The sequence below is a fragment of the Pteronotus mesoamericanus genome, unplaced genomic scaffold (genome assembly GCF_021234165.1).
Source record: "Pteronotus mesoamericanus isolate MK-2021 breed Mesoamerican mustached bat unplaced genomic scaffold, CSHL_Meso_final scaffold_85, whole genome shotgun sequence".
NCBI classification, from domain to species: Eukaryota; Metazoa; Chordata; class Mammalia; order Chiroptera; family Mormoopidae; genus Pteronotus; species Pteronotus mesoamericanus.
In genome coordinates, this window is record NW_026555329.1 from 55,231,113 (window position 1) to 55,243,865 (window position 12,753).

At 33.6% G+C, this 12,753-nt stretch overlaps 1 protein-coding gene across 1 annotated transcript in view; it reads left to right on the forward strand.

Annotated features, from left to right (window-relative positions):
• Nucleotides 1-12,753, forward strand: part of CFTR (CF transmembrane conductance regulator) — a 195,913-nt gene that overhangs the window by 60,735 nt on the left and 122,425 nt on the right. The window contains exons 10-11 of the mRNA XM_054564044.1: nt 962-1,144; nt 3,942-4,133. Coding sequence (XP_054420019.1) covers nt 962-1,144; nt 3,942-4,133 — 375 coding nt within the window. The remainder of the gene's footprint in view (nt 1-961; nt 1,145-3,941; nt 4,134-12,753) is intronic.

Here is a 12,753-nt window from a genome sequence, read left to right on the forward strand (position 1 = left end):
GAAAGAAGGTGAAGGGATTAGTCAAAGAACATACATGCATGGCCCATAGACACAGACCAGCAGTGTGGTGATGGCCGGAGGGAAGGAAAACCGGGAGCTCGGTGGAGGTGGGCAAAGGAGGTGAAAATGGGGACATCTGTAATAGTGTCAACAATATAAATAAAGTAAGAAAAAAGTGTAAACTTTACAATTAAAATGCAGATAGTTACTAGATATTAATTTATTAAATTATTGAACCTTAAGCAATCAAATAAGTAAATTAAAATGCCTTATTCTTCAAATCTTTTCTGAAATCTATTCTAAGCTAAGTAAGACACAATTGATTGCCTTCTTGGGTAAATAGGATTTACTCAAATCATCTGATAATTTTGTTACATTTATGTTTAGTAATAACTACTTAAAAAAACAATTTGAGCTTTTCAGAGGCAGATACTACCAACATGGCACAGTAGAAGTCAGTGCTGCATTGGTGGTATAGTGGTGAGCATAGCTGCCTTCCAGAGTAGAAGTCAGGTTTGGGTTGTAATTCAACTCTGGCCTACCAGTTATGTGACTTTACTCACTTAACCTCTCTGAATCATAGTCTACAGTTTTGAAAAAAAGGGATTATAAAATCTTACCTCATATATTATTATTATGCTGAGGATTAAATAATAATGTTTATGTATCCAGCCTATAGGAAAAGGTGTAATATAAATATGTATATTTATATAGGTAGATAGGTATATCTAATTTAATTTAATGGTCAGCAATAATGTAAGAAATTAAAACTATGTTTTTATTAAATGCTATAATTATAATTTTCAAATGTTTCTAGATCATGGGCTACATAATTATATGCTATAATGTATGGATCATGGTCCATGTGCTTTTAAAACTCATCATACATAAGATATATAACTATTGAAGAAGATATCTGGAAAGTCTACTTTTTTATTTTCTATGTTTTTTTTTTTAACAGGGATTTGGGGAATTAGTTGAGAATGCAAAACAAAATAATACAAATAGAAATATTTCCAGTGGTGATAACAGTCTCTTCTTCAGCAACTTCTCACTTCTTGGTACTCCCGTCCTGAAAGATATCAATTTCCAGATAGAAAGAGGACAGTTGTTGGCGATTGCTGGATCTACTGGATCAGGCAAGGTAGTCTCTTTTATTCCTCATCATTAAGATCTTATTTGGCATGCATTTCTTCTTTCCTTTTTTTAGTTTGTCTGTAGTGTAAAAAGATATTTTGGAAAAATTCTTACATAGGTATTAGGGGAATACTTACATTTAGTATTTCTTATAAATAATTCAACTAATGTAACATAATGTAATTCTTTCTTCTACATCTTTAAATTTTGGGCAGCACTCAGCACAGTGTCTTATACATGGTGAGCATTCAATAACTTTATTGAACAAAAGAACCATCCATATTTATGAGTCTGTGGCATATACATTTTTTTCAGAACTGGTACAGGAAAACCATAGCTCAGATTTTACCTCTGTAACCACATAAGCAAAAGGTCCCCATTTTGTTGGTATTAGAGTTTTGGAGAATGGACTCACATTTGCTTATGATTTATTGAGAGACAAATTATTGAGTGAGATAGTTTTTTAAAGGAAATACATAGGAATGTTAATTTATTCAGGGCTGGTCAGACTCCCTGCCCCCCCACCCCACCCCAAACACACACACCCCACCTAACTTTTTGTCATAAGTTGGAAAGTAAAAACAGCTAAAAGCTCAAATCTCATTGTCAGGAGAAGAGAAGACTTTATAGTGATCTTCAAGGATATGAGCTATCATCCAGGCAATGGTAAAACACTTGTTCTCTTTAGGAGATAAATTTAAAGTACATGAAGGAATCAAATTAGAGATGCAAATCAGAGCTGCAAATGTATTAAATATCTTTTAGAAAACTGTGTGTTTTTTGTTTTAATCTACATTAAGTATCTTTCATTTAGGAAATGTCCTTAAATTATTTTAATAAGCGATATTAGTATAAGAATTTGCACCACTGGGTACTGAAGGCTGCATTGCCACATCTCCCCCAGGGTGTGAGGATTTTCAGTTCTATTGTTGTTCCTATCACAACTGATACAGTTCTGTGGCCTTGCTGATGACCCCTGACACTGCACAATCTCCATCATTCATCCCGACCACACTCGGGTACTAAGCTTTAGCTTGATTATAAAAACATTAGATGTGGAGAATAAGCTGTTAGCTTCTGCTTTTCTTATTTTTTAAATAAAACACAGTGTCTTCAAAGTTTTACGAAAATTTTTGTATTTTTTATATATATTTAATGTTTTCATTTAACTCCATATATCTCAAAATACCCCCAAATTCGTAACTTTATATTTATAGATATATAAATATATATACATGTATATATATGTATAAATATATAAATTAAATATTTACTTATATATGTGTATATATATAAATATGTAGGTGTATATATTTATGTATTTTTAATCTGAAGTGATATAATTTAATGATATTGATACATTATACTAAATTATAAGGGCTCAATAATTTAAAAAATTGAATTATTGGTACTTAAGTAAATAGATGAACCAGTGGAGTAGAATTCAAGCTACAAAAATAGATCCAAATGCATAAAGGAATTAGTATTTGATAAAAGTAGTATCTAAAATCAGTGAGGAAAAATGAATTAGTCAATAAATGGTGTTGGACTACTGGACAGCCACCTGAAGGGCAAACAAAAGATTGTATCCAAATCTCACATCACAAGCCTGATGAATTTGAAATAGATCAGAGAATAAGTACAAAGATAAGATGATAGAATGCTTAAAAAACATTGGAGGACACCTAGAGGAAAAGGAAAAAAAACAGCCATGGAGGAAGAAAGTCTTTCTATGACTGAAATTTCAGAAGCCATAAAATAAAAGATCAATTAAACCACATTTAAAAAAAACAGCAACAAACCATGTGTACGTGGAAAGAAAAAGGAAAAAATGTTAACACTGAAGTAAATATGTGCAATTTATATTGCACAAAGTAATAATCTCTCTCTAAATAAAGTGATCCTAAAATTAAAAAAAAACATACAAACTGCCCCTTAGAAAAATATATATGTGAATAGATATTACACCAAAAATGAAAATAGAAGTGGTCTTTAACATATGAAAAGATATTGTACTTTATTCATCATAATAAAAGATATGCAAAAACATTTTGACAGAATCACTTTAAGAAAAGATTGTAGGAAAACAAGAGCAAAAGCAGGTGGATGAGTTAAAAGACTACTGTGCTAATAATCCAGACAAGGGACAGTGTTGGTTTAATCCTGGTAGTAATCAAAGTAATAGTCAGATTCAGGACATACTTCCAAGAAAGATACAACAGATTAGATAGATTGAACATGCATCTGAGAAAAACGGAAGACTCAGGGGTGAGTCCAGGGTTTTTGGACTGAGTAACTGGAAAGATGAAGGTTCCATTTATTGAGAATGTTATGGGAGAAACAGGTTTTGGTTACAGATTGATTTTGGAATGTTAACTTTAAAATACCTATTTGACATCCAAACAGAGATGTTATTTGGATAAATCTGGTTTCAAGGAAGTAGAGGCCGGCAGTGTAAAGATATGGGACTAGGTGAGATTCCAATGGAGAGAATGTTGATAAGAGAAAGCTGCCAAGGAATGAGCCCAAGGGCGTTCCAACTTTTAGAGGTTAAGGATGTGTGTTTTTTTTAGTGGTTATATTTATTATAATAATTTTATGTTGCATTTTTGGTCTTCTACTTTTTAGTTCACAAATGTACCCAAAACAGGAAAAGCTTAATAAATTTTGAATTGAATGAATTACTATAGAATCTTTCAAAATCAGAATAGGTACCTCTATTTAGGATGACATTTGGAGGCAAGAGCATTCTGAGAGTGATTTGATCAAATAATTGAACTTAATAACAATGGGTTTATTTCTAGACCTCACTTCTAATGATGCTTATGGGAGAACTGGAGCCTTCTGAGGGTAAAATTAAGCACAGTGGAAGAATTTCATTCTGCTCTCAGTTTTCATGGATCATGCCTGGTACCATTAAAGAAAACATTATCTTTGGTGTTTGCTACGATGAGTATAGATATAGGAGTGTTATCAAAGCATGCCAACTAGAAGAGGTAAGTAATTATGTGAAGATTTTCAGATTATATACATGAAACCTTCAAACTACCTAACCATGCATTTTAAAACAGATATTTCAAAATTACATAAGAGGATTTTAATAATTTTAATAACACCCTAGTCTAATGGAATGAGTGTTGCCCTGCCAGTAGAGAATCAGAGATAAACTTGCAATTTTATCTTACTGTTTTGCCTTCAACATATAACTATATAAACTCTAGTGACTGTAATTCTCTGACATGGTAGCTAAGTGATGCTGTTGACTTATTTCACCACAATATTGGGGAATGGGCTAATTATTTGGAAATACATGAAGTATTTAAAGTGAAGTCAGTATGTAGATCTTGTGCTGATACATAAATTATATGATGGAAGCTTCAATAATTGTTCATGTAAATAATTACAAGGAATATATCATTATGGGGTTTTCAGAAGTATTTCTGGAATAGTGATCTTCATTCAAAATCATTTGTTTGATAGATAGCATTTGAGACTAGTGGATTTCTTTCAGTCACCTTTAGTGAAAAAAATTGCAGCGAGAATAAAAACAGAATGGAGTACATGGAAAGTAAAACAGGGCTAATTATGTAATAGATAGACACTGCAATTTTTACAAAAGAGGACTACATGCTTGTATAAATGTCTGTCTATATAAGTGTGCGGACTCATTCAACAGTTTTTAAAAGATCTGTTCTCTTATTTTCCATACACTTTGAAAGTATAATGAAAATAAAAGCTATCCTGAAAGAGTATAGGATTTACTTTGAAGAAGATGTTCCTCATTCCTCAAAAGCCCTTCTTCCGGGAATAGTGTTTCACACCTGGAGATTGGAACACTCAGTAGATTAGTTATACAAAATGTGAACGTTCCTAGAGAATGCAGATATTTGTCTAGGAGGGGACTGGGATGTGAATGTGGTAGTGCCTTGCAAAGTAAATCATGGGATTTATTTATTTATTAGTGGAAAGGTCTTGGGAGGTTTCTGGTAGGCTTATATTTTGCTTTGAATATACCTTTTCCCATAGAAATAATTCTCCAAGTAAACCTGTAAAATTATGTTTAACCTAAGTATGGCATAGTTATCTTACTAGTAATAAATTCAGAACTAAAGTCCCTCGTTCATGTAATGAGCATATAATTGATTCTGAATACTGTGCTAGGTCTTGGAAATGCCAAGGTGAGTAAGATGGCCACTTTCTAGAAGGTTCATAGTATTGTTAAAATAAGGAAAGACAATATGAGGAAGAATATATTGTTGATTTTTTTCTAACTCTATGGTCAGCTTTAAAATTATTTTTAAAGTGTATAATTCAGTGTTTTTAAAATTATATTCATAGGGTTGAACACCCATCACTACATTTTCAACCACTTAAAAAAAACCATTAATCAATTTTTATTTCTTCATACCTCCTTCACCAGCCTTAAACAACTTTCAGTCTCTAAAATTTTTCTATTCTGAATATTTCATATAGAGATTCATACAATATATGGTCTCTTGTGCTTAATTAAACTTTTAAACTAGAAGAAGACAATATCTTTATTTTGAAAACATTTATTGAGATATGTATTTTATGAAAATATAAATAAAACAGGGTCCATACACTTCAGAGGTTCATGACCAGTAGGAGAAAGAAACATATCAATAAAAAATGTAATCTAATAGCAAAAGAAAGAGGCATTTATATAGGAGTAAAAAGAGAAAGCATGGGAATCGGTCCTGCTTTGCCTAATATAAGGAATAACGTCGAGAGAAGGCAGAAGGCTAATGCCCTCCAATGGAGTGATTCACTCTGGCATTCCATTGGTGACAAGGGTGAAAATTATGGCCTTGTAAGAATTTTTGATTAAGAACATTAGAGATGCCAGTAGAGAGAGGGTTAGTTAATGGGAAAAAGTGGGATATTGATGAGTAAATGGTCATAGTATTATTGACAAAAGAAAATGAAATATTCAATAAATATAAAGGTGACTAACACAGCATGTGGTACGCATTAGCCACTCAGTAACTATTAGCTCATTTCTTCTACCTTTATTTACTAGTATTCTTATTTTATTTTTTAATTTTTTCAATTGCAGTTTACATTCAATATTATTTTGTATTAATTTCAGGCATACAACATAGCGATTAGACAATCATATACTTTACAATGTTCCCCCTGATACTTCCAGTACCCACCAGGCACCATACATAGTTATTGCAATATTATTGACTATATCCCATGTGCTGTACTTTGCATCCCTGTGACTAATATGTAACTGCCATTTGGTACTTCTTCACCTTTTTCACCCAGTCCCCCCATCCTCCTCTCCTCTGGCAACCATCAGTTCTACTATCTTTTGAGGTAGAGAATATTGCAAGAGAGCATGACATAAGATAAATGTGACTGAGAGTTAGTTCTTGTTAACAAGGAAAACCATGAAGCCAAAAAGTAATGAAAAACAATCAGTATGAATTTTAATGTTGACAAAGTAGTTATAAGAAAAAATTATAAAAGTGGTCATCTGTAAATATGGTAGTTGGTCTTCATGACCCAATCAGTAAAAGTTGGAGTATTCTGTGGAAGAAAACAGATGGCATTGATCCCAAAGGTTTAGAATGTAGACACATTGGTTCCAGGCTCCAGAAATGGCAGTGGGGCTGGGAGGTGGTTTCAGTGTCTATGTCCCTTTCAGACCCCTAACAGTACTATGCGATTACCTTATGCCAGACACTGTTCACTGTGGTGGGAACAAGGTGGGTACAAGATGAAAAACTTTATTATCCTTTTCCTCAAAGAACTTCTAGGTTAGTTGGGGGGAAACATACACAAATAGACTACTTCAATATAACATAGCAAATGTCAGGTCAGAGGTACTCTCAGGGCAGCATGAAAGCCCAGCTGTGGGCTATTAGTCTGCATGGACAGTTCTGGGAAGCTTTCTGTAACGATGGATACCTTGATGGATGAGTAAAGAAGGAAAAGGTATTCTGATCAGAGGAAAATGTCTGAGCAGAAAAATGGGACATAAAACCACTTGTTTAGTACAAGAGACCACAAGTCTCTTGATATAACTAGAGTATAACTGGGGACAGTGAGTGGGGAGGAATGAAGCTGGAAGGCCATGTCTTGGGAGACTTGTAAAACAGTCTCAGGAATTTGGTCTTCAAGAGCTTCAATTAGGAGTATGATTCAATCAGCTTTGCATTTTATATATATATATTACTTTGGTTGTAATATGAAGAACAGAATTAAGGTGGACATGATTTAAAGCTTTATGGGATAACAGAAAGAACATAGATTTTGAAATCTGACAGAGCTGGGTTACAAAAGAAAGCGATTTACCCTTTCTGCATGCTGAGTTTTATCCTCTGCAATATGGGAATAATGTTGGGGTTTAGTGTATGTTTCTGGAACATGGAAAGTATTAGTAGAAGTAGTAATAGTACTATTTGCTATTCTCATTAGAAGGAGGGATACTAAGAGCTCTTTCAGTAATCCAGATAATGGTTATGATAAACAAGAAGAGACAAAAGTTAAGTAGAGGAATTGTGAGAATATAAGGAAAATTGTCTTTATGCACTTAGTATTTGCATTTATAGGAAAGGGCATTAGGAAAAAAATGGGCCTCCTGCAGGAACAAGTGAATATTTTCCTCAAGAAATTAGAAGACAAGAGAAATGGGTTTAAGATTAAGGATTCTTTGCACAACAGGAATTGGAAAGAGGGACATGTAGAAATACTCTGAATTTAGGAAGGAAGGACATGGAGCTGAGTTGCATAGAACTGAGATATCAAGGCAGCCAAATCACAGGTCTCACTAATACAGTGCCAATGGAAAACCCCAATAAGTAGGCTTTAACGAAAAATTAATAACAATCATGACCTCCATTTTTTATGTGAAATAAAACACTTATCATTTTATTTCTAACATTCTGTCTTGCTGACTTTTGCAACTGATTTAGACATTTTTAATCTTATGATAGGCAAAAATATTCAGCATTTCCTAAAATTCCTTGTATTTTAAACTGGCAAATGCAGTGAGTACAATGAGTACATTAGTATGTTCTGTTCTCTCTTCTTTCCTGAACATTTCCTATATGTTGTTATTGATCAAACTACATGGTAAATTTCTTGAGAACAATGATTCTAACAATTTTATATTGATATACTTCATGTAGCAGATTGATAAAGGGTAAAGTTTAATTCAATGACTGTTCAGAAATATTTTGAAGTAAGCATGTCAGTTGCAAGAATTTTGAAAAAAAAATTCTTCTCTGAGGCTCACAGTCTAAGAGTTTGAGGAGACATTACATGACAACATATTATTGCTCGGAGTGACAAATAAAAGTAATAAAAACTGCTCAATTATGTTACCAGTCAAAATCAAGTTTCCTCTATTCTCAGTGACTTTAGAGTTGCCAATTTTTGTATTTTTGTTGTTGTTATTGTTAAATAAGTGTTCATACTTTTGAAAAAGGCCAGTGAGAACCTTCCAAAATGAAAGTTTTATTTTTGAAGTGAGAAGGAGCTCTGAGCATAGGAACATAAAATACCTATAGCTATTGCCAGCAGAAGAATCCCTTATGTTCTCTTTCTACATGGCCCCTGTCACCAAATAAAACATTCATGACTCAATATGTTTTCATTTTGACTGCCAAAGTTGATCTGTTTTTTAATGTACTACATCTAGACTTGGAACTGGAGATGAGAATGGAGTATTTTCTTCCTCATTTTTATGTTTTTGTTCAGCTCTAATATCTACAAAGCATTTGCGTATGTAGTGATGGCTTGGTGTAATAGGAGTAAGCTGGTAAGGTGTAACTTTACTTGGAGAGCAAAAAGCACATACAACATATTTCACATAGTTTTCTGATTTCGGGTTGTTGAAAACTATTCACTCAGTGGGATAGCTCAAAGACTTTATCACAGGGAAGGGCATGGAAAGGGTTGTGTGCTGACAGAGTAACTTGTAATGTGGAAATATGAGTGAGAAAGTTCAGATTCTTGACCTTCAGCCCCCTTCTTTTATGAGCATCTCCACGTCCTGCTTATATATATCCTACTTTGGATCTAGATCATAGTAGAATGAATTCCTAAACAAACTGATAATTATTTTTAAAATACCATTTTTTTATTCCTGTGACCATTAACTTATCCTCTTTTTTCTTTCTTTCCATGTACCCAAACTATCCTTAGAGTCCTTTCAATTATTTGCAATTTTTGTACCTAGTACTAGAGACTTTGCCAGCTTAAAAAGAGTAATCAATATAATTGGGCCTTCACTAACTTATTTCTTAAGATTACAATCATATTTTTTATTGAAAGAGTGACAGACTTCACTGCTCTCTTGACTTTTTTTATTCCCAGAACACCACCTCTTTGTACTTCAGCAATTCCTCATCCCACCACATAGCTCCACAAGTGACAGCAAGAAAATTCTAGGCAGGCTGGTGTTTACATAATGAATAATTGAGCTGTCTTTATTCAGTGAGTCACTCTCTTGTGAAAGTACCTGGGTTTGGAGAAGTAATTGGCTTTTATAATGTGCATGATGGGAGGTGGGGAGTGGGGATGTGAGAAAAGGTCAGGGGCTTAGGATATGTAATTAGTTTCCAAAAAATTGTTGAGATCCTTTTGTAAACACAAAATGTTTTACATTAAGTAAGTATTTGTCATGGCAGTCATTACATACAAATTGTAATAAAACCATTCACTGTGTAAGTTGAAGAAATAAAATCTCTTTGTGTTGTCTATTTCACCACTGCCTGACAATTTTCACATTTAAGACACTGGAAGAAAACACTGGGAGGGAAGTTGGCAAGAAGTTACTAAAAGAAAAAAAACTTGGGAGGGATATTGGCAAGAAGTATGAAAAACTTGGAAGGGAAGTAAGCAAAGAAATGAGTTGACAACTCTTCTGGAAAATAAATTCCATCATACAGATACCACAAGACTAATTAAATTAAAATTAGTGACCTCTGGATTTCCACATCTGGCCAAAACTAAGCTGTATTAAACAGAGGTTTAACCGTTAGATGGTCAATATATTGTACCATTGTAGGAGAATTCAGGAGTGCTCAGTTAGGAGATCTGTAAATAAAAAGGTGCCATAGGAATTAACATTTGCATTCAATAGTAGCAAGACATAATGGACTCTAAAATAGATATCTGAAACACATTTAACTGTATTTCCTAATCCAGAATAAACCACACTAAGTGACTGTACCTTGATCTACTTGTAATTTGCTACTGATAGGTAACTGAGTTTGAAAGCACTGACATTTATTTACTGTAATAGGAAGCACATGCATTTATTTTATAAGACTATTGAACTGGAACCAAACAGGAATAGCATGGCATATCCTAAATGAAATTGTTATTTCACTTCATTTGAACCTTGGAATTTAAGAAATAGTAGCTAACATCTACTGAGAGAGCACAAGTCAGTTCTGCCGTGCTAAGCACTTTGCACACATTGGTAACATTGAATTCTCACTTTCTAGTTATCTAGTGACAACTCTGCCTAGAGTTTGCAGTTAAAATGAAAATGTGCTGAATTCTAAAAGTATGAACTAGGTTTTGGGAATTAAAATTACAACTCTGGAACTAATTATTAGCTTAACAAATGAGAGTTCTTACATCCCTAAAACCACAATTGCCCTAAAACTCTCTTAGTAAGATTTGGGCAAGTCAACAGAACAGTAGCATAAAATTTTAATTATAACCAGATCCAGCTATTTCATGAACAGATAATGAAATTAATATTTTTAAGCCACATCTTCATATCAAAACAAACAAACAAACAAACAAACAAACACTTTTCCAAAGGTAAAAGGCATCACATATAACTCTCTGGAAGAACTGGGACTCTGGACCCTGCACTCTTGGAGTTTCCCATCTTGTAGTAATGACTAACTAAGCAAGATCAAGAGAAGATTCTACACTTATATTTTAATAGCACATTATACATTTAATAGAAAATTAAAACTTAGCAATGTTCATAAATACCTTTCCAGGAAGGGAAACTTGTTTTTCTCTGAAAATTCTGAGTACAAGTGTTCTCTAGATAAAATGTTCCTTGAAATGGCAATCGTATTATCATTAATATATTACAAAAACCTGTCTATAGTACTTAATTTTTATGTAGAAAATATAAAAATTATATTGAACCAAATTTAATAGATTAAAAAATTAATTTCAATGAATATTTGTTGAGTTCCTACTATGGACATAGTCCTGTGTTAGACACTCTGTATGCTGTCTGCAAGTGTAACAAGGATCCCCATCTGCAATGAACTTTTGACTTACAGATATTTTTGAGTAAAAGGTATTTAAATATATTTACTTAATAAATATCTGTGAGTGCAAACTTTGAACTAGGGACTGAGCCAAACTCTGGGAATTATTAATAAACAAGACAGAATCCCTGTCCTCAAGGAGCTTCTAAGACCAGAAGTTCAGGCAAAGTATTCCTGGAAGAAGTGATATCTAAGATGAGAGATGATGAATGAGTAAGTCATTTAAGTGAAGAACAGAGAGAACATTCCAGAAGGAGAACAGAATGTACAAGATCTGGAGCCAAGAGAGAACTTTGTATATCCGAGGAGTTACAGTTTCATGTGTCTGGGATGGGGAATACAATGAGCCCTGAGCCAAGAAACAACATTCAACTTTTTGCGGGGAGCTCACGCTATTGCAGCAATGCTGGGCTCTGGAAAGGAAGGGGTATCTGGTGAAAGCTGAACTGAGAGAGGGCAGTCAGATTGTGGTTTCTGTCTCCCCACTTGCCAGCAATGAAAAAATAGCCAAAAGATGCAGAAAGCAGAAAGGCTCCACTTCACTTTCATGTTTCATATACCTGGTGAAATCCAATTCTCCTCTAGTTGCAGAGGAATCAGGGAAACATGGTGCTAAGGGGGAACACAGGGAAGTACCCTGGAGGAGAGCAAATGGGTCCACAGTAGTTTTTCTTTATTAGGGAAATGCCATAATCAAAACTGCATATTAGGTGGATTCATCTAGTGTAATATGAAAACTAGAGTGGGATAATGTAGATGTTGTTAGAAGTTTATCAAATTCTTCACATCTTAAAGAATAAGAGGTGAAAGTTTACGAGACTTGTTTAAGATCACCTGTGTCACAATCAACAGGATCCGCGGTAGAATCCAGATCTTCCAATTCCCTATCGCTTTTGCTACATGCTATTAAGAGATATTGCCTCTTAAAAATAAACTCTGTCATAGGCTCTAATGACTTACCCATTGAACATTGCTGACGTTAATTAGAACTTCAGGATAATTCATCTCACTTTTATTGCAATAGTATTATTAAACCATCAAGATTATAAATCTTCTATTTGTAGGGAAGGTAATGATAACAAAGACTTATGAACTAATGGCTTTGAAAATTCCATGCCTTAATTTAAAAAAGTATTTTCAGGATATTTATTTTCCTGTAAATGATGTATTAAGTTACAACAATTCTAAGTAAGTATATCTTAGGGAAGTCATCTATTCTTGAAATTTAAAGAGGTCAGGAAATTTCTTCCTAGTTCATCTCCCAAAATATCCTTTCCTTTGCCTTTCCTCTTGGTGCCGAATCTCTTCTTCATGCCTTATAATCTAAAATTTAAAA